The sequence below is a fragment of the Piliocolobus tephrosceles genome, chromosome 9, assembly GCF_002776525.5.
Source record: "Piliocolobus tephrosceles isolate RC106 chromosome 9, ASM277652v3, whole genome shotgun sequence".
Classification (NCBI taxonomy): Eukaryota; Metazoa; Chordata; class Mammalia; order Primates; family Cercopithecidae; genus Piliocolobus; species Piliocolobus tephrosceles.
The window spans coordinates 102,125,816-102,148,667 of record NC_045442.1 but is presented as its reverse complement, the minus strand read 5'-3'; the positions used below and the strand labels follow the sequence as shown (position 1 = coordinate 102,148,667).

At 41.6% G+C, this 22,852-nt stretch overlaps 1 protein-coding gene across 1 annotated transcript; it reads left to right on the top strand.

The window, feature by feature from the left end:
- The first annotated feature begins 243 nt into the window (after positions 1-243).
- Positions 244-19,597, top strand: LOC111528040 (lysozyme-like protein 1). Its single transcript, XM_026448214.1, has 4 exons — positions 244-401; positions 912-1,070; positions 18,480-18,558; positions 19,358-19,597. Exons 1-4 carry the CDS (start codon positions 263-265, stop codon positions 19,425-19,427), a joined length of 447 nt encoding a protein of 148 aa, XP_026303999.1. The 5' UTR covers positions 244-262; the 3' UTR covers positions 19,428-19,597.
- Positions 19,598-22,852: the final 3,255 nt, after the last annotated feature.

The window sequence follows — 22,852 nt, the reverse complement described above, 5'->3', positions numbered from 1 at the left end:
TTGCTTAACCCTGAGAACACAGCATTGACTTGAAAGTTACTGTATGGAAAAGCACTAAGGAAACAGCCTTCAGTCGCTTTCCTTCCCTGGACTGTAGAGTGGCCGGTTTTGCCTGATGGTGGCTCTGAATGACCAAAGTGACAGGCAGCACCTAGGCAGGGCTGTGCACAGTCACCGCCGCTGGGTTTCAAAGTTTCCGAATTAAGATCGTCTGACTTGGTCTCCGCTCTTTGGCAGGTTCTGTCTCCAGCAGGCTTTGAGGATGAAGGCCGCGGGTATTCTGACCCTCATTGGCTGCCTGGTCACAGGCGCTGAGTCCAAAATCTACACGCGCTGCAAACTGGCAAAAATATTCTCGAGGGCTGGCCTGGACAACTACTGGGGCTTCAGCCTTGGAAACTGTGAGATTCTTTCTTTCCTCCTCTCTCTGTCCTTGGCCTCTCCCCTGAGATGCTGAAGGTCCTGGCTACACTCCCTGCTGTGTCTTCCCAGCTAACCATGCTCCGCCCTCACCGCACCCAGGGGTGGCTGCTGGCCTAACTGTGGCTCTCTGGGTCTCCTCTCCTTCCTCCCCTGCCCCTCATTTCCTTATTCCTGGAGTCCTGCCCTTATGACACCAGCCAGGGAAGGGGAAAATAATGCCACCTCTGCTGGCATTGTGGGGAGTGGGGAGACCTGACTTTTGGTCTAGATTAGGCTCAGCTGCTGACTGGGTGTGCAGCTTCAGGTGCGCCATCCTAGTCCCAGATGTGCTCCTCATGTGCCCCCTGGTTGCATGCCCACCCCGCCCCACCCCAAGGTGTATTGGGAGGAAACAGTCAGGTAACAGGGATAAGGAAACTCACCCTCAGACCAGGCTTACAGCAAACAATGCGCTTCCTTTGGTGGCATTTCCGGCTTTGCCCCTCCAGGGATCTGCATGGCGTATTACGAGAGCGGCTACAACACCACAGCCCAGAGGGTCCTGGATGACGGCAGCATCGACTACGGCATCTTCCAGATCAACAGCTTCACGTGGTGCAGACATGGAAAGCTGCGGGAGAACAACCACTGCCACGTCGCCTGCTCAGGTGAGGCTCTGACTTTCAGCGATGCCATCCCGGGGACCAGGCGAGAAAGCCAACAGTGGGATCATCAACCACGTTTTGCTTTAACTAAAATGTGGAATTCAGGCTTGCAAATAGGTATGTTCCAGATTGGTAAATTATGCAACAGTTTCCAAGGTGACACTCAGGATCCTGCCGCTGATTTGTCCAAAGATGACTTATTCCTTGTAGGACAGTTTTATGAAGTCTTACACTATAGCAGGGGGATGGACAGATGACCTTACTGCCCTTTCATATTAGAGATATTTGATGTCTTCAGTAAGAAAAAGGAAGCTGCCTGCCAGCTGCTTTCCATAAGCAATTCACTCAGAGGATGCCGTTTGTACTCCTTTGTGCAGAATAAGATGAATACACTTCACGTTTCTTTCTTCTCTTTTTCCTTTTCTTTTCTTTTCTTTTCTTTTTTTTTGACAGTGTCTCACTCTGTTGCCTAGGCTGGAATGCAGTGATGTGATCATAGCTCATTGCAGTCTTGACCTCCAGGCCCCAAGCAATCCTCCCTCCCCCAGGTAGCTAGAACTACAGGCACACACCCAGCTATTTTGTAATTTTTTTTGTAGAGACAGAGTCTGGCTACAGAGTCTCATTATGGGGTCCCACCTGGGCTGGTCTTGAACTCTTGGCCTAAGGAGATTCTCCTGCCTCGGCCTCTCAGAGTGCTAGAGTTATAGGTGTGGGACACTATATTTAGCTAGCCACATGTCTTAAACATTAGAAATTAAACTAGAATTTACTTTCACGTCTTCTACTTTAGTCATTCCAGAAATACATATGAGCACAGCATTGCGGATAACAAAATACATCAGACATGAATTCTGCTTTACCGAACTTTCATGTGACATGACAAGAAAAGAGAATATGTGCTTACATGAAGTTAAATCATGTAAGGAGGAGTACACTGAGTGCCATGGGCTTCAGAGGAAAGCGATGGTATTAAGAAAACCATGGAACTGGGCACAGTGGCTCATCCCTGTAATCCCGGCACTTTGGGAGGCCGAGGCAGGTGGATCACCTGAGATCAGGAGTTCAAAACCAGCCTGACCAACATGGTGAAACCCCGTCTCTACTAAATAATACAGAAATTAGCCGGGCATGGGGGTGGGTGCCTGTAATCCCAGCTACTTGGGACACTGAAGCAGGAGAATTGCTTGAACTCGGGAGGTGGAGGTTGCAGTGAGCCGAGATTGTGCCATTGCACTCCAGCCTGCGTGACAGAGCAAGACTCATTCTCAAAAAAAAAAAAAAAGTAAAAGAAAAAAAGAAAATTATAGAAAATTCTGTAAACACAGTGATACTTGACCTGAGACTCAGAAGACAGGGAAGATTTGGGTAGAGATAGAGAAAAGTTATCCCAGGTCAGGGGAACAGCAAAAGCAAAGAGGTGCCTGTGGGAAGGTGTGGGGCATGAACAGAGAGTAGGGCGAGGCTTGTTTTTTCTGTAACAAAGTGACATGAAGAGGAATCCCAGGAAAGGCAGGTGGAGAGGCTAACGACCACCTGAGTGTGAAAAACCCAATCTAAGAGGCTTTCACTGATTTCTGCCTGCAACAGGAAACCAAGAGAGGTCAGTTAACTAAGCATTGCTTCAGCAACATCCGTCTGCAAGCAGGGTGTGGGATGGATTAAAGCAGAGACCATTTAAGTGTCACTGCAGTTATTGAGCTAAGTGCCACAAAAAGACTGAATGATGGTCATGGTTGGTGACATGGAGAAGACTGATGCAAGAGATGCTGAATAGGCAGAGGGCAGAGCTCAGTCAAAGGCATCTTCTCTGTGCTCCCTCTGGAGTATAAGTTCCTTGAGGGCAGAGAGTTCTGTTTCATTTGCTGATGTATCCTCAATGCCTAGAGTGGTGCCTGGCCATTGCAAGAGCTCAATGAATGTTTATTGAATAAAAGGAGAGAATGAGGAACAAGAGTGAAGTGAGAGAGTCATAAAATATTCTATTGCAAATTCTTTCAGAGCAGAAAATAAACTGCTTTAACTTCTCTTTGCCACATCCAGGAGTCTCCCCCTTATTGAAGGGGGATACCTCCCAAAACCCTCAGTGGATGCCTGAAACTGCAGATAATACCTAACCCTGTACATACTATGATTTTTCCTGTACATAGATACCAATGACAAAGTGTAAGTTATAAATTAGGCACAGTAAGATGTTATCGACAATCAATAATAATGGGATAATTATAACAATACACTGTAATAAAAGTAGGTAAGCACCTTCTCTCTCACTCTCAAAATATGTTATATTAATAAAAATAACCAAGCACTGCTGAGTGTAAATGAAAACTTGGAAACTGAAACTGCAGACAAGGGGGAACTATTGTACAAGATAATCAGTATATGGGTTTGAATATTTGCACGACTGAATAATATGTGAACTTACCTAGTATAGTGTCCCTACCCTAACATTGATAAAGAATGATCACTACCTCCTGAGATAGATCTCCCAATTGTTGGTCAGCCCTTAATTTAGAACATTCCTTTGTTAGGCCAAAATCTATCTTCTTCTAGCCTTCTATATCAATCGTAGTTTTTCCTTCTGGGTTTATTCAAAACAAGTTTGCTTTATGTTACACAAAAAAACTTATTAACTGTATGCAAACGATTTGTAAGTAACTCTCATCTCTGGTTTCTTCTCTTCTGAGCTAAAGCATTCAGTATATTCACTTTCCCATAGGCATGACTTTTGAACCCTTCCTTGTCCCAGTCAATCTTATTAGCATTCCCTAAGAGCTCACCAATGGAGTCTTTCAGTTAAATATGAGGATTAAATGTGTGCATTTACCTCCCATGGTGGGCTGAGCCTCCAACTTCCAAATGTCCACTCTCTAATCTCTGAAATCTCTCACTCTGTTACCTTACAAGGCAAAAGGAACTTTGCAGATGTGAGGAAGGATCTGAGCTCAGGCAGGGGAGATTATCCCAGACAATGTGGGTGGAGCCAATCTAATCTCATGAGTCTTTAAAAGCAGAGAATCTTGCCCAGCTGTGGTCAGAGAGAGCTCCAATGACAGAAGGAGGAGGAGAGATTCAAAGTGTGAGAGGGACTCAACCCATCATTGCTGGCTGTGAAGATGGAGTAAAGGGCCATGAGTCAAGGGGTATGAGTGGTCCCTAGAAGCTGGGAATGGCCCTCAGGTGACAATCTGCAAGCAACAGGGATCTCAGTCTGACACCCACAAGGAACTGAACTCTGCCAAAACTCAAGTGAGCAAGAAAATGGATCTTCCCACATAGTCTCCAGAAAGGAAAACAGACTTGTCAGCACCGTGACTTCAGCCCTGTGAATCCCCTGGCACTCTTCCAGCCATCGGAACTGTAGGGAAATTTTGCAGTGTTTAAGCCACTAAGTTTGTGGTAATTTTTAGGGCAGCAACAAAAACCCAATACCCCTCTCTTCCCTCTTGGTGTCCTACTAAATTAATACTAAAGTGATTTGAGAATCAATAAGATAAAAAGACAAATCCACATATACAAGATAAATGGAAGAGGAAACAATACTAAAACACTTAGAAGCTGGAAAGCAGGAGGCAAGTGGTGACTAACTTAGTGATTAAAGAAATCTGAATCCTAAACCAGCAGTGAGAAAGCTGAGAAGCAAACATAGAACCAACAACAACAACAACAAACAGCTCTGAAATCAGTAGCATTAGCTACTTCTGGAAGTTGGAATGAAGACAGATTACAAACAGGAAGATACATTTAAAGTTCTCTTAAGGAGTAGTTAGAACATCCAGTCCCTTCCTGAGGCATGCACCTACTGACTGCCCCTCACTCACCCTGCCAGAATACTGGGATGTTTTCCTCCAGATGAGTAAAGTAGAAAACCTCTCAACTGAGAGACCTCAACAACCTTTGAGGGTGAGAGCTCCAGACCACAGACATGGGAGATTAAGTTATAGTTTCTATAGTTTCAACCACCTTCTCCACTCAGACCCCACAGTGATGGCAGCCAGGCCACACTCTCTAGATGAGAAGATTTTCTTCTAGGGATCTGGCCAAATTGAAAGGAAATAACTAATGATTCTGAGTGGGACTCTCCAGTGAACAAAACTGGTCAAACCTCCCTACAGTGAGATCCACAGTTGAAAATCCCTACCTCTGAGCAAAGGGCTCTGCCAGCTTTTAGTGCCCCTCTCTTAAATAGTTGCAGAGAGCCAAGGATCACCAGACTTCAGAGAAGTGGCAGTGATATGAAAAAAAATGAGGCAAAAACCAAACACATAAAACTTTTTGAAAGCAGAGTTTATGCAAGGAAATTAAACTTCAAATTCAGAAAACTATCATTAATATCTTCAGATAGATAATAGAGGATGCTTGGATGAAACAAAGCAAGATGCCTTTTTTGAAAAAAAAAAAGAAAAGAAAAAAGAAACATTCAGAGAACCAAATAAAGAGCCTTTGGAAATTAACAATATGATGACAGAAATGGAAAACTCAATAAAGTAGTAAGAAGATAACATTGAAGAAATCTCTCTAAAAGCAGAATGAAAAAAAGAGATTAGAGGGAAATAGGATGAATAAGAATGATAAAATAAGTGGATATAAAAATGTGTTTTACCAGGAGAGAAGAGAAACAATAGATAGGACACAACCTTTAAAAAACATTTCCAGAACTAAAGAGCATGTGATTTCAATTTGTAAGGTTCATCACATGACCAGTAGAGCAGTCACCCCTTGTCTGTAGTTTTGCTTTCCATAGTTTCTTTGACTCATGGTCAACTGTGACTCAAAATAATTAAATGGAAAATTCCAAAAATAATTCATAATTTTTAAATTGCATACCATTCTGAATAGTGTGATGAAATCTTGCACCATTCTGCTTTTCTCATACTGGATATAAATTATTTCTTTGTCCAGCATATCCACACTGTATACATTACATGCCCATTAGTTACTTAGTAGCTGTCTCAGTTATCTGACTTAAAAAACATAGTATATATAGAATTTGGTACCATTCATCATTTCAGAAATCTGCTGGGAGTCTTGGAATGTATCCCCCTTGGATAAAGAGAAACTACTGTATAATTGATTATTGTACACTCACACTCAGGAATATCCTCATGCAATTTCAGAATACTATAGAAAAACAGAATATGCAACAGGCTTCCATTTGAAAAAAAGTTCCATACAAAATAATCAAGCATCAGAGTGACATCAGACTTCTCAACCACAACACTGGAAGCTAGAAGAAAATGGAAAAAGTCTTCAAAATTCTGAGGAAAAACCATTTCCAATATAAAATTCTGTGCTACCAAATTATCAATATATTTTCAGCATATAATGAGTACATTTTCAGAGAACCAAGTTGTTAAATTTTTTACCTCCTGTATCATAAAGAATCCTGGCTGGAAGTCAGAACAAACAGAAACTGAGTAATTGGAGGAGAATATTAATAAAGACTCTACTTACAAAAATCTGATTAAATCATAGAAAAAACACAGCAACAGTGAAGTAAGGGATTAGAATCACAGGCTATTATCACTCCCTTCCCCAGTGAGGATTGGAAAGAGAACTATGACCAGCACCGAGGTACAAAGGGTCTGCAGGGAGAGGACAACCTTCTAGGATCTGAGACCTTCTTTCAAGGGATGTGACTTGTGCTAAGTGACCTCACAGAAAGAAAGCTGGAAGATATTATATGTATATCCCAACCTCAGTGTCCTTCCTCTGTCCCTTCCCTGCTGATGTCTACTCTTATTTAAACCCCTTCAGAAGTCAGAAGACATGTGAGACCATTGACGGCAACTGTGTGCGTCAGCCTCTCAGTGCACAGAGCAGGATAGAGAAGGATAGAGAGCGGATCCGTCAAGGCAAAGATGACATATTCAGCTCAGCTCCCATGCACCATCTCTCACAAAACTATAGGAAAACATGCTGCACCAAAAGGATAAACTAAAACAATAAAGAGGAAGACATGGTTCAGAAAACAAGGGACTCAATAAGGGAGAAAGGCAAGAGGAATGCCCAGCCTGATTGTGAAGGATGATCCCAGGACGAGCTTTTATTATAGATTTCTAGTTACACCTCAATCCTCATTATGGTCAGAGAATATGGTCTATATCAGCGGTCCCCAACCTTTTTGGCACCAGGGACCAGTTTGCAGAAGACAAATTTTCCATGAACCAGAGGGAGGAGGATGGTTTCAGGATGATTCAAGCACATTACATTTATTGTCCACTTTATTTCTATTATCATTACATTGTAATATATAAGAATTAATTATGCAACTCACCATAATGTACAATCATTGGGAGCCCTAAGCTTATTTTCCTGCAACTGGACAGTCCCATCTGGGGATGATGAAAGACAGTGGCAGATCATCAGGCATTAGGTTCTCATAAGGACCTTGCAACCTAGATCCCTCACATGCTCAGTTCACAATAGGGTTCATGCTCCTATGAGAATCTAATGTGACCACTGATCCAACAGGAGGTGAAGCTCAGGTGGTAATGCAACCAGTGGTAAGTGGCTGTAAATACAGATGAAGCTTAGCTCACTTGCCTGCCGCTCACCTCCTGCTGTGCAACTCAGTTCCTAACAGACAATGGGCTGGTATCCATCTATGGTTTGGGGGTTGAGGATCCCTGGTCTACATGGTTTCAAACCTCTAATATGTCTTTAACCTTTTTTTTACAGCACTGCAAATGTGTCTTATGGTGAATGTGCATTTGAAAAAAATATGTTTATTTTACATTTGGTGGGTAGATGTTCTATAAATGACTGTTATTTCCTTTCTGATTTTCTTACTTAGAACTTATTAGATAGGTCTTACTAGAACTATCATATAGTGAGAGATACATATTGAAATTTGCAATTATCATTTTAGTTTTGTCTATTTCTCCTTTCAGTCTTGTCCATTTTTGAAGCTTTGTTATTAGGCACATATTCATTGAGGACTGTTATGTCTTCGTGGCAAATTGACCATTTTATCACTGGAGTCCATGTTTCTCCTTAACTCTGGTACTATTTCTCATCCAGAAATCTACTTTATCTGATAGCAATATAGCCCACTCTCACTTTCTTTGGGGAAGTCTTTGCATAATATCTTTCTTTCCATCCTTTTACTTTTAACCCATCTGTGTCTTTATATTTAAAGTGAATTTCTTATAGATAGCATATAGTTATGTGTTGCTTTATATCCATTCTGGTAATTACTGCTTTTCAGTAGGAGTGATTAAACCATAGGTCAGCAAATATTTGCCTAAAGTGCCAAATGGTAAATATTTTAGGCTTTTCAGGCCGTATGGTTTTGATTGCAACTACTCAACCAAGACAGAGTGTGAACACAGCCATAGAAAGTATGTAAATGACTGGGACTGGCTGTATTAAGGCTTTATTTACAGAAACAGGAGGTTGGCCTGTGGGACATACTTTGTGGAACCTTGATTAGATCATTTACATTTAATGTGATTATTGATATGGTTAGTTTTAAATCCCATCTTGCTATTCTGTTTTCTGTTTATGCCATCTATTCTTGGTTCCATTTTTTCGGCCTTCTTTTGATTTTTTAAAAAATATTTTTTATTATTCTCTTTCATTTCCTCCATTGGTTTGTTAGCTATAATCTCTGTTTTGTTTTTAGTAGTTACTCTAGGGTTTTCAATAGGCATCATTATCTTATTATATTCTACCCTCAAATAACACATCACTTCATAAAGAACATACGAGTTCCTTAACAGTATTCATTCCATCCTTTGTGCCGTGTTGTCATGCATTTTTCTTCTATATTTATATACTTCACAATCCATTTATACTATCTTTGCTTTAAACAACTGTCTTTTAAATAAATTTTTAAATGATGAAAAAGATTCTATAATATTTATTATATATTTACTATTTCCAACACTCTTCATTCCTTTGGTGGATTTATTTGGGGAAGTAGTTAATTGATATCACTTTCTTTCAGCTGAAATAACTTTCTTTAACTTCTTTTTGGTTTTGGTTTTGGTTTTTTTAGACTAGAGGTCTATTAGCAAGCATTCTCTCGCTTTTGTTTGTCTGAAAATATCTCCATTTTCTTTTGATTTTGAGGAACATTTACTTTACATATAAAATTCTGGGGTGACAGTTGTTCTCCTCTCAGGTTGTTGCTGTTTTGAGACAGGGTCTTGCTCTGTTGCCCAGGCTGGAGTGCAGTAGCATGATCACAGTTCACTGCAGCCTTGACTTTCTGGGCTCAAGCAATCCTCCCACCTTAGCCTCCTGAGTAGCTGGGACCACAGGAACATGCCATTATGCCTGGCTGATTTTTATTTTATTTTTTGTAGAGATGGGTGATACAGTTTGACTGTGTCCCTACCCAAATCTCATCTTGAATTGCAACTCCCATAATTCCCATGTGTTGTGGGAGGAACCTGGTGGGAGGTGATTGAATTATGGGGGCGGGTCTTTCCTGCACTGTTCTCTTGACAGTGAATCAGTCTCACAAGATCTGATGGTTTTAAAAACAGGGGTTTCCCTGCACAAGCTCTCTTTTTGCCTGCTGCCATCTACGTAAGACGTGACTTGCTCCTCCTTGCCTATAGCCACAATTGTGAGGCCTCCCCAGCCATGTGGAACTGTAAGTCCATTAAACCTCTTTCTTTTGTAAATTGGCCAGTGTCAGGTATGTCTTTATCAGCAGCATGAAAATGGAAATTAACAATATGATGTTAATTTCCATTTTCATGGAGTCTTGCCATGTTGCCCAGGCTGGTCTCAGACTCCTGGGCTCATCCTCAGCTTCCCAAAGTGCTGGGAATACAGCTGTGAGTCGTCATGCTCAGCTTCAAATTGTTAAAGATATTCCATTGCCTTCTGGCTTGTCTTCCTTGTGTATGATGAGAAACCAATGATTTTCTTATCTTTGTCCCCTGTATGTAATATGTCTTTTTTCTCTAGGAATTTTTAAGATTTTCTCTCTATCACTCATTTTCAGCAATTTGATTATGTGTGATATTTGTGTTTATCTTACTTGGTATTTATTAACATTTTGTATCCCTAAGTTTATAATTTTCATTACATTTGAAAACATTTCAGTCATTCTTCCTTCTAATACTCTTCTCTTTCAAGGATTCTAATGGCATATATGTTAGATTGCTGATGCTGTCCCATTGATCACCATGGCTTTTCATGTTTTTAGCCTTTTTCCCTCCCTGTGTTTTATTTTCAGTAGTTTCCATTGTTATGTCTTCAAGTTCACTGTTACTTTTTTTTTTTTTTTAATGCTAATCCATTAAGCTTCTTGACTGGATGTTTCTTTTCAGATACTGTGTTTTTCATTTGGTGTTAGACAAACTTTTGTGTCTTTCATTTCATTTTATTCATGTTTTTCTTGAAGTCTTTGATGTACATAAGCATGTTTATAAGAAGTGATTTAAATTTCTTATCTGCTATGGAATCAACTGTCATTTCTGGGTCTTGCCCTTGACTGATCTTTCTCCTAGTATGTGTCACATTTCCCTGCCTCTGCACAAGGACTTATTTTTTATTGAATGCATACACAGTGTATGTGTTGATGGCTGTTGTGAGTCCTTGAGTCTTGTCTTCTTAGTTTAAAATAATTTCAACAAGAGACACACAAGATGTAGCATAGACTAATTTATTGAAAAAGAAAAAGAATATTTTGAAAGTTAGGTTGTGCACATGTACCCTAGAACTTAAAGTATAATAAAAAAATAAAAAAGAAAGAAAGGTGCAGAATAGGCAGCACATCATGAGAGAGACTTCAGGGCAGGCTGCTCATAAGGATGAGACAGCAAAGGCTGGTGCGAGGGATGCTTCCTTTATGGGAGTCTTCCATGATTATTTATAAACGGGTGGAAAGAGGTGTTGCTAGTAAGCATGTTCTGGACGGCCCTCTTGGTGCATTTGCGTAGCAGCTGTACATGATTGTTCACATGTTGCATGTGTCATTAGCATCTTAAATCTCCACTCAGGAGTGTGTTTTTTAGTATGAGGACAGGTAAAGTCAAAATGCACATGTTCCCTACAGGGGAAATTCCCTTCTGGAGATAGCTTTGTTTGAATGACCTGGCCTACAGTGTGAATGCTGAGGCTTACTGTATTGACTGGACAATCACCACAGTTGCCGTTCCCGAGGACATGGTTGCTTCCTTGCCTACCTATCCTGCCTCATATGCAACATTGTTGAGTGTCTAGATTATACTGCCTTCTTTTAAGGAGTGTTGAATTTCTTTTGCCAACCAGTTAAGTTTACTCTGATTGGCTTAACCCTTTTAAGACTTGTTCTTAAACTTTGTTAGTGAAGTTCTGGAGTAGTCTTTACGGCAGGGCTAGTTTAGTCCCACTACCAAGGCATGACTACGCATCCAGTGTCTCTTTTGAATGTGCTGAGAATTCAGCAAGGTCTATTCCCTTGGCTAGTCAGAAATCAAATGTCTTCTAGTCCCGAGTGAGGTCTGTAATTGTCCCGCTCCCAGGGGTAGTTCTCTGCCTAGCCCTGTGGAATTTTACCTAGGCATACCCAGTTTGGCCTTCAGTCAACGACTGGGTGGAATCCCTTTGCAGATTTCTGCTGCTCTTCTTCTGGGTAGCTCCTGCCTCCCAGGTATTCTTCACAAAATCTGAGCTGCCTTGGCGTCTGATGTCTGTCTCCTCCTTTTAGATGGCCATCCCCTGCCTGGTTCTACCTCCCTGGTCTGCAGAGCTCCTCTGGGCAGAAAGTCATGGCAATCACAGGGTTCACTGTGTTTTTCTCTCTCTCAAAGACCATGATCCTGCATTGCCAGTTGTCCAATGTCTGAAAACAATTTTTCATTTATTTTGTCTAGTTTTCTAGTTGTTTACAGTGGGAAGAGAAATCTGTGACTCCATCATGGTCATGTTTGACTTTAAATGCAGATTACTAATTTAATATTGTTCAGTTTCATTTCAATTAAGGAAGTCTGGGGCAAGGATCTATCTGCAAGACAATCTTAGATTCTAAGAAATTAAAGTGTTGGACGGTTCACGGTCAGAGGTAAAAGGACACTCATATCTGTTTTCTTATCGTGAAGAGCATGGGATTTTTGGGGATAGCCTTAAAATAGAAAGCAAGATGTTGGTTTTATATACTAACCGCCCTCCATGGCAGGCCTCCCTTAGCCTCAGGCCAGAGAGGCTTTTATTAGAACAATGTCATTCTGTCCCACATATTACAGAAGTAGGGACATTTATCATGGGAACCTGAAAAAAAGTGAGCATTAGGGTATGTTTACAAGGTACGTGACGTTATATGCATGTACAGTATAGATACACTTCATGCTCATTTTCTTCTTCTTCTTTTCTTTCTTTCTTTTTTTTTTTTTTTTTTTTTTTTTTTTGAGGCGGAGTCTTGCGCTGTTGCCTGGACTGGAGTGCAGTGGCTGGATCTCACCTCACTGCAAGCTCCGCCTCCCGGGTTTACGCCATTCTCCTGCCTCAGCCTCCCGAGTAGCTGGGACTACAGGCGCCCGCCACCTCGCCTGGCCAGTTTTTGTATTTTTTTTTTTTTTTTAGTAGAGACAGGGTTTCACCGTGTTAGCCAGGATGGTCTGGATCTCCTGACCTCGTGATCCGCCCGTCTCGGCCTCCCAAAGTGCTGGGATTACAGGCTTGAGCCACCGCGCCCGGCCCTTCTTTTCTTTTAATAGAGGCAAGGTCTCGCCATGTTGCCCAAGCTGGTCTCGAACTTCTGGGCGCAAGCAATCCTCCCGTCTTGACCTCCCAAAGTGTTGGGATTACAAGCGTGAGCCACTGCACCCTGTCCGTGCCCATTTTCTGAAGCTAGACAATCTCCTCACTCTCATTCCAAATTGTATTCCTAAAATTCCTGCCTACTTTCCCCAAACTATTTGGACAGAAAATTGATGCTATATTCGTATATACAAAGCACATACATTCGTATACCTACACATATACATGCACACAGTATACAAAACCCCTGATGTGATGACAGTATGTCCCCCCAACAGCACAGATGTCATTAAAATAAAAGCATTTGAGGAAAAAAAAAAAAAGATTACTGACTCTCTATCTAGTCTAGTGCACTTATATTAATCTTATTTCTCATCACCCTGGTATCTGAATTGGCCTCGTCACCTCACAGGGGAAAGAGATGAACATCGAGGGCGTGGTGGCTGCTAGATTTCACTTGGGAGGCAGGAGGATGCTGAGGAGAGACACAGATACTTTGAAGTAGAACTAACAAAACTGAAAATAGGACTGAAGCTCTTTTTGTGTAGATTGTTGCTGTTTTCTGTTGAATGTGGAAGAATAAACGATTCTTTGCTGTTCAACATAACCCTTTCTTTATTCATGTTTGACTGGACAGAATTGTCTATTTGAAGTAAATTGAGCAGAAACAATTACTGGCACGAGTCCTCGGTTTAAAAGGGCCATCTTAACTCATTTCTGCCCCTCTGCTGCCCTTCTGTGGCTATTTCTTGTAACGACATCTCAGTGCTCAGGGCTGGGGGGGCGGGAGGGAGCTCTTGATTTCCCAGCCCCTACTTTCCCTAACGTATTTTCCTAAGCAAATTCAGTCAAGTCCAACTTTCAAAACATCCCAGTTGTGCAACAAAACGCTCTAACAAAACAGAAGGGTACAAACAATTGTACTCGGTGTCTGCTTCCTGGTCCTGCATGGCCCGACCTTCCCAGAAATCCTTACGGGGCATTGCCACAAACTGCCCTGCCCCCAGCACAAAATGTGCTCCTTCTGTACGTGCCTGGGATGACCTCCAATCCCAGAATAATACAATGTGATCTGCTTCCTCCTCACTATCTATTATATAATCTGTGTCCGTCCAACCTCTAGAGACAGCCCCAAACCCACATCTCCCAGAAAATATGCTAGACCACTTCCAAATACAAACCACAGGGTCTCAGCATTTATCAAGCGCTTACGCACCCGAAATAAAGTGTCTCTAAGTAATCTGAACGTGTATCAGGTACCAAATGCTTAAATTTGGGTAACCTCATAGATAATTACATGAAAAATTAATCAAGTATATTTTAATTATCAACTTTATTAACATGTAGTGTTTTATGAGCAAGAATCTTTGCTTAAGTGGCCTCTGTTAGAAGAAGAGATCAGAGGAAAACAGAATTTAAGCCCTCTATCAGAATACAGGCTCATTAACTGGGTGTGTGACCTCGGTTTATGGGGATCAAATGGTACCCAAAGAAATGGTTGTTCAGAGGACTGATGGAGATTTTGCGTGAAGAGATTTAACATGTGCCTGACATACAGTAAGATTTCTATAAAGTGTAAACTAGTAGTAATAGCTACTATTATCCGAAGTATTTATATTTTGAGAAAATAGGCAAGAGACTTTGATAAGCTAATATAGCTTTCGTTTTCCCTGTAGAACTGTAAACCAAATGCTAGCGAATTTGCATATGTTGTTTCAATTGCTATCTCTTACAGATGATATATTTTGTTAGTTTTTCTCCTGGTTAATAGAATTTTGTTTTAAATAAAAATTAAGTCACATTCAGAATAAATTTGCTTAAAAGAAATCTATCACTACCTTTATATTCTAGTTAAGCCGAACTGAGAAAGCCACAAAATTAGCAAAATTAGCAACTCGGGGAAATAGAATGCTCGAGGGAAAATTCCACTTTCAACAGAGTTAACAAAATAATCTGGTATTACAATGCTCTATTGAAATGCAACATTTTATGCTAACTTTTTAAAAAAATTTTTTTCTGGTATCAAAAACAAATTTTAGAAAATACGCAGCTAAGACTTAAGAGTATAGGTGATCTCACAGTTAAGAGCCAATCCTTTTTAAAGTATTAGTGAACTAATGACTATCTTTTTTTTCTAAACCAGTGCTGTCTAATAGAACTTTCCATGATGACGAAAATGTCTTCCATCTGTGCTGTCAAACATGAGAACCACTAGCCATGGGTGGCTATAAAGTATCTGAAATGTAGCTAGAACAAATAAGGAACTAAAGTTTTAATTATGTTTGATGTTAATTAATTAAAATTCATAGTTTTTTAAATTTTCCCAGCTTTAGTGAGGTATAATTGACAAATCAAAATAGTATGTATATAAAGTAAATAACATGATAATTTGATTTTTGTATATATTGTGAAATAATTATTACAATCAAGTTTAACAAATCCATCACCTCACATAGTTACCACGCGTGTGTGTGTGTATGTGTGTGTGTGTGAGAGAGAGAGAGAGAGACAGAGAGAGAGAAACACTCTGGCTTTGTCACCCAACCTGGGGTACGGTGGTTCAATTTCAACTTTTGCCTCCCAGATTCAAGTAATTCTCCTGCCTCTGCCTCCTGAGTAGCTGAGAATACAGGTGTGTGCCACCATGCCTGGCTAATTTTTGTATTTTTAGTAGAGACGAGCTTCACCATGCTGGCCAGGTTGGTCTCAAACTCCTGACCTCAAGTGAACCACCCTCCTCGGCCTCCCAAAGTGCTGGGGTTACAGACATGAGCCACCGTGCCTAGCTACTCTCAGCAAATTTCAAGTAAGCAGTACCGTATAATTAACTATGGTCACCATATTGTACATTAGATCCCCAAACCATCCTTACCTTATAACTGAAAGTTTGTACCGTTCCATCAGCATCTCCCCATTTTCCTCACCAGCCACTGCTCTACCCTCTGCTTTTATGAGTTCAACTTGCATAGATTTTGCGTATGAGTGAAATCATGTGGTATTTGTCTTTCTGGGTCTCCCTTCCTTCACTGAGCACGATGTCCTTCAGTTCATTCATACTGCTTCAAATGTCAGCATTTCCTTCTTTTCCATGACTGAATAATATTCTACTCTCTATATAAACATATTTTTATCCATTCATCTGTCAACAAATATAATTTAAATGTAAATTGTCACACGTAAGTAATGCCTGCCATATTGACATTAACCAATACAGCTCTCAATGGATATATTTACAATATTGGGAACTTAACATTGCATTGGGAGCATTTCCCCCATGTTATAAAACATCCTGGGAAAACATAATTTAAACGGCTTTTTATTCTATTAAATGAAGGTATTATGATTAATTTGAATATCACTGATTATGAGGCAATTAGATTTTTTCATTTTAACTCTTGTAAATAAAGCTATAGTAAACCCTTTGTAAAGAAATATTTATCTAGCACTATGACTGTTTCTTTAGGATAGATCTAGAGAGAGAAATTATTAGGTAAAAGGATAAAAACTTCTTTAAGGCTCTAAACACATGTTGCTATGTTGGTTTCCTGAGACGTTGAATCCATTATACTCCCACCGGCAAGTACCCAGAGAACTTGCCTCTCTGTGCCCTTGTCAATATGAAGCATTACCCAATTCTAAAACAAAACAAAACAAACAAAAAAAAACCTTTGTGTAACTGACAAGCAGAAATGAGATCAAGTGGTTTGAGTATTTTTGTCCTTGGTTGGTGGTTGTGGTGGTCATGGAGATGGGCCTTCCAGAGGGAAGACATGCCGTCCCTGCTGCAGTTGTGTGATGAGCAGACAGTACCTGCTACCTGCTTCAGGATCGGCCTCAGGTGCAGGTTGTTCCCTTTCGGGGTGGCCCACACCCAGTGACGTGTGAGGTAGAGGCATGCGGACCTGGCATGTGGGCCCGTCTTTGGCCACTCCAATGGGCAGTGCTCACTCGGGAACTCATGGCTGGGTTGCCCGAGGAACTGCTGGGTCTGCATCACAAATGGACATCTCCGTCTGCCCATCCTGCTTCCCCCCCCCTCCCCGCCAATCCCATTCCTTGCATAGGTGTGGATCCCTGAGGAATATCTAGCACCCCAAGCCCATCTCAGTATCTGTTGCTGGAGACCCAAATTGCAACAGAAGTGATGGACTTTCAAAATTTATTTGCCTTTTTCTGTCATGTTTGTGTTGAGAAGGATTCTGAGGCCACTTTTCAGGCAAGCAGGAAAGAATGCAGATATCAAATAATACATTTCAATCAAAAGATGTGTTATGTCTGAAGCAATAGAAAATGTAATAAACGGCCGGGCACAGTGCTGGCTATAATCCCAGCACTTTGGGAGCCAAGGCAAGAGGATCACTTGAGCCCCAGAGTTCAAGACCAGCCTGGCCAACATAGTGAAACTTGCTCTCTATAAAAAATACAAACAATAAAAATGGCTGGGCATGGTGGCGCATGCCTGTAGTCCCAGCTACTTGAGAGGCTGAGGTGGGAGGATCACTTAAACGCAGGAGGCTGAGACTGCAGTGAGCTATAATCGTGCCACTGCACTCCAGCCTGGGTGACAGAGTGAGATCCTGTTTCAAAAAAAAAGAAAAGCAATAAAGATAGAGATAGATGTGTTTGACTTAAAACTTTCTGCACATGAAAAACACCCTAGGCCAGGTGCGGTGGCTCACGCCTGTAATCCCAGCACTTTGGGAGGCCGAGGTGGGTGGATCACTTGATGTCAGAGTTCGAGACTAGCCTGGCCAACATGGTGAAACCCCATCTCCAGTAAACATACAAAAATTAGCCCAGCGTGGTGGCACACACCTGTAATTCCAGCTACTGGGGAGTCTGTGGCAGGAGAATTGCTTGAAGCCAGGAGGCGGAGGCTGCAGTGAGCCGAGACTGTGCCACTACACTCCAGCCTGGGTGACAGAATAAGACTCAGTCTCAAAAAAAACAAAAAACAAAAACCAAAAAATCCCTGGATAAAAGAATTTTAAGGCACAAATTGAAATGACAATATACAAAAGCTTAATATTTACCTCTAAAGAGAACTTATATGTCAAACTAACCCAAATAGAGAAAATACTGTGCTATCCTGTCTTATGTGCCGTTTTTTTTTTTTTCTTAAGACAGAGTCTCACTCTGTTGCCCAGGCTGGAGTGCAGTGGTGTGAACACGACTCACTGCAGCTTCAACCTCCTGGGCTCAAGTGAGCCTCACACTTCAGACTCCCAAGTAGTTGGGACTAGAGGTGTGTACCATCACACCTGGCTAATTTTTTACTTTTTGTAGAGATGGGATCTTGCTATGTTACCCAGGCTGGACTCAAACTCCTGGCCTCAAGTGATCCTCCTACCTTGGCCTCCCAAAGTGCTGGGATTGCAGGTCTGAGCCACCACATTTGACTTGCACGTATTTCTTTCGGACATAAAAAACATTCTTGCATGGCATCTTCTCTAAACACATTTCTAAAATCCCTTCAGGATTGGGCTCTTCCTCTGAAACTTCAGGTAGCACAAGATGAAAATGGTCTTAAAACAACAAAAAAAGTTATTTTTGAAGAAGTTTAACAAAAATGAGATTGTGGCTTTGCAGGCAAAATCACAGTTCTTCCAACCCTCTTGATCTAAAAAGACTGAGAAAAGTGAAGTAAAGTTGAGTTGAGGTCCCTCTCCAACAACAAAGTCTCGCCTAACCTTGATGTCTTCTCTCTTACAGCCTTGATCACTGATGACCTCACAGATGCGATTATCTGTGCCAAGAAAATTGTTAAAGAGACACAGGGAATGAACTATTGGTAAGAGTGTTTCCTTGGGAGACTTGGGCTGTCATGGGCAAAACCTAGTGTGTGCATTTATCACAGTTATAGTGGAATTGACAAACTCACCTCCGCAGAATGGTCCAACCAATGGAATGAGACCTTGTATAAATTCTCCATTGGTGCGCAGATGTGCAGTGAACATGGTAGTACATACAAGGGGAGAGGAGAGATGGGATTGGGTTAAGATAATTTGCAATTGCTTTTCATATGAACATATTCCAAACAATGGAGAAAGGTATTTTCTAAAGTGATTTGGAAAGGGTCAGTTGAGTCAATTCAACAGAGGGAAAAAAAAAAAGCTTGAATTTGCTCTAGATTTGGATAAGATTTTGAGGGTTACAGCAACATTTTGCGGGGAAAGAGAATGAGCAGCAGCAAGAGGAAAGTGAGCAGGTCTGTGTCATGGTAACTCAGCAGAAAGCGTCCCCAGGATTGAGTCTTGGACCTTGCATTCCCTGCTGCTGTGTCCTAGTGAACATTGCCAGCCGGCCACCCATTCAGAGAACCCAAATTTTCAGAGATGTGGGTATGTAATGAAATGACCCATCCTTAAAAAAGTCGATTGCTTGTTGTTGAAGCTAACAATGGCTAGGAGAAAACCAGGAGAGAAAAGTCTGAACAAGGCAAAATGATAGCACCCTTGAATCTCAGAAGCAAATGAAACCCAACTCAGGGTTCCGCTGGTGATTTTGGTTAATTTCTGTAGACTTTGAAACTAACACGATTTGGATTGTCATGCTTCTTTTTGCTGCTCCTGCTTCCCTCTTGTCCTCAGGCAAGGCTGGAAGAAACACTGTGAGGGCAGAGACCTGTCCGACTGGAAAAAAGGCTGTGAGGTTTCCTAAACTGGAACTGGACCCAGGATGCTTTGCAGCGATGCCCTAGGATTTGCAGCGAATGTCCAAATGCCTGTGTCATTTTGTCCCGTTTCCTCCCAGTATTCCTTCTCAAACTTGGAGAGGGAAAAATAAGCTATACTTTTAAGAAAATAAATATTTCCATTTAAATGTCTTCACCCTGTCTCAGTTTCAGTGATGTCATAATAGCATGGTGTTAAGACTTGAAAAATCACCTCCACAATGCTCTAGCCCTGGAAGAAACAAACTCTTTCATTGTAGGGAGTCCTGGTTTCTGTGGTCCTGAAACTGCTGCTCATGCAAAAATAAGACTCTCTCATCTTCAGGGCCATTCTCAGAAACAGGACACATGCAGAAGGGTGAGGTTAGGAGCTAGGAGCACCTGAGGAGCCAAATCCCCTTAAGAGTACCCCAGAAGGACCATCTATGCATGCACACCCACAAGCCTAGACACCATTTACCTACCTACACGCATGCAAGAGACGTGGAGAGATAGGGCAACGGAGATTCACGGTTTGATGACTGCAATTCTCATAAAGATTCTCAGCTGTATTTTCCGTGTTTTGTATTCTGCATTTTCCAAACTTTTCCTGATACATTTTGCTATTAAAGAAAAACATCACCAGGCACAGTGGCTCACATGTGTAATCCCAGCACTTTGGGAAGCCAAGGTGGGTGGATTACTTGAGGTCAGAAGTTTGTGATCAGCCTGTCCAACATGGAGAAACCCCGTCTCTACTGAAAATACAAAAATTAGTCAGACGTGGTGGTGCGCACCTGTAATGCCAGCTACTGGGGAGGCTGAGGTGTGAGGTGGAGGTTACAGTGAGCCAAGATCGTGCAGCTGCAGCTGCACTCCAGCCTGGGTGACAGAGCAAGACCCTGTTAAGAAAGGCAAGGGGAAGGGGACATTTTTTTTTCCAGAGAAAAAAATAAGACCCCCACCCAGGCACGGTGGCTCATGCTTGTAATCCCAACAATTTGGGAAGCCAAGGTAGGAGGATTGCTTAAGGCCAGGAGTTCAACGCAAGTCTGGGCAACATAGCAAGACCCTGTCTCTACAGCAATTTATTTTTTTTAGTTGCAGCTTTTATGCCCAGATCCTGCTAGAAATTCTAATGGGTCCAAATAGATAAAATTGTAGCTTTTACCCCCAACATCCAGAGAGTACCCCATGTTATTCCAACTTCTACTTAAATCAAACCTGTCAAACCCACAGCCTATGGGCCGCATGTGGCCCAGGATGGCTTTGAATGTGGGCCAACACAAATTTGTAAACTTTATTACAGTATTATGAGATTTTTTTGTGATTTTTCTTTTTAGTTCATCAGTTATCGTTAGTGTATTTTATGTGTGGCCCGAGACAATTCTTCTTTCAATATGGCCCAGGGAAGCCAAAAGATGGGACACCCTTGATTTCAATTAAACCCATCCAATTCAAAAAGCCATGCTTACAACCCCATGACAAAGTTGTTTTCAACCTTAGACATACAGATTTTATTCGTATGGCCAGGAACTTGGTGACCCTCTGATGGAAGTCTGGTGACATGGCAGTGAGCTGAGCATCTCAGACTCCAAAGGGATATTCCCAGGATGCCTTCTGCTCTGCACAGGGATGGTACCTCCTCCTGTCTCCCATGGCGGAGTGGCTCTGTGGCACCTGCTGAGTTTTCTCTTGCCCATTATCCACATGCCTCTGTTCTACTGGGGCAGAGCTGGTTGGAGCTGTCTTGTTCTAAATTTAGGCGAAGGTAGTGGGCTCATATCGAATGCAATCTGACCTAGAAAATGCCTTTAATTGAGGTTTGTTGGAGAATTGGTTATGCCAACAAGTAAGTTTCCCACTCAGAAGAAAGTCTCCGCTGATCAGACTGATGGATACTGTGACAGCGCCTAAATAACCCTTCAATATGCTCTTATTGCCAACTTCCGAGGCCTCACTGATGGCTCCTTTCCTGCCCACTGGCTTCCCTTGCATGTAGAGGCTTTAAGAACTCCTAACTGCTGCTTGCCTAAATATATAAACATGTTATATATAAACATACATGTCATCCTGGGACAATTTAACAGGCATTACAAACTCTGGGGAAAAAAGGCTTTTTAACCCCATTTAAGAATTGAAAAATAATTCTATAAGATACCCGAAGAAAATTTGAAAAATGTAGAATCCATTAAGCTGCACTAAATCAGTAATCTGTGCTTATAGAAGGCCATAAATATGCATTTTTCATTATTATTGTCCTGTTAGCCATCTGCCTTATAGTCCCCAATCTTAGCCAAATTTCTGCTTCATTAAAACCAATGGCACCTATTTATGAGCTAAGTTAGCATGAACCTGGCACCAGCCATTCAAAGACTGGGGGAAAGATTTTTTTAAAAACCAACTCCAAAAATAAGTGTTTTAAAACTCAAGGTAAAAAGACATTGGCTGCCCTACAATTAGACTTATCTATCTTTTTGCAAAACTCACAAAATTTCTAAGCATGCAATCCTACTCTTCCCCTTCCCCCATGTTTGATTTATTTCTATAAAGAATAATTTAGGATGAAAAGAAGCATTTTCCCAGATAATTTTCCATAATTAATGCCTTCAGAAATTCAAGAGGAAATGAATACTTCTATGCCTGAGTTATCTTTATTTAACAAAAGCATATTTTAGAAAAATCCACACTCATATTCCCCTTTATAGTTTCCAAGACACTTGGAAGTAGATTTTCATTTCCTCCTCATGGCCACATTATCTGCTGGTTACCAGATACACTGAGCAGACCACTGGGTACTGGCGGATATTGACCGGCTTATGTGGGTATGTTCTTTCTGTGGGGACTCAGCTCTGCCTGATTCTTGGGACACCTCCCACTTCCCCAGCATCTGGCCCTTTGAATCCCAACTTGTTCCCTGTTGTTCTTTGATGCTTTCTGGTCTGGTCTATGATTTTCCCTTGGTGTCTTTTATATCCAGTATATTATTTCCTCTCAGGTGTCCTTGCTCTTGGTTTTTCCCATACTTGGAGGTTGTGCCACTCCCCTGCACCCTATTTAAGCCTGGCCCAGCCAACATAAGCTCCCGGTTCCTCTAACCCCTAAAGCTCTTGCCTCTGAACTCAAGCCTGGTGTGTGCTATAGGATTAAGTCACTGAGGATTAGTGTCCTTATCCGGTCCGTAAGCTCCTTGAGGCCTGGACCATGCCTCTCACTGCAATGTTTCCATTGTCCCCACTGCAGTGCTGAACACGTAATAGTTAACATTCAAAAGTATTCGATGTTGGCCAGCCACAATGACTCAAGCCTGTAATCCTAACACTGTAGGAGGCCAAGACGGGAGGATCATTTGAGACCAGCCTGGGCAACATAGTGAGACCCCATCTCTACAAAAATTACAAAGATTAGCTGCATGTGGTGGTGCACACCTGTA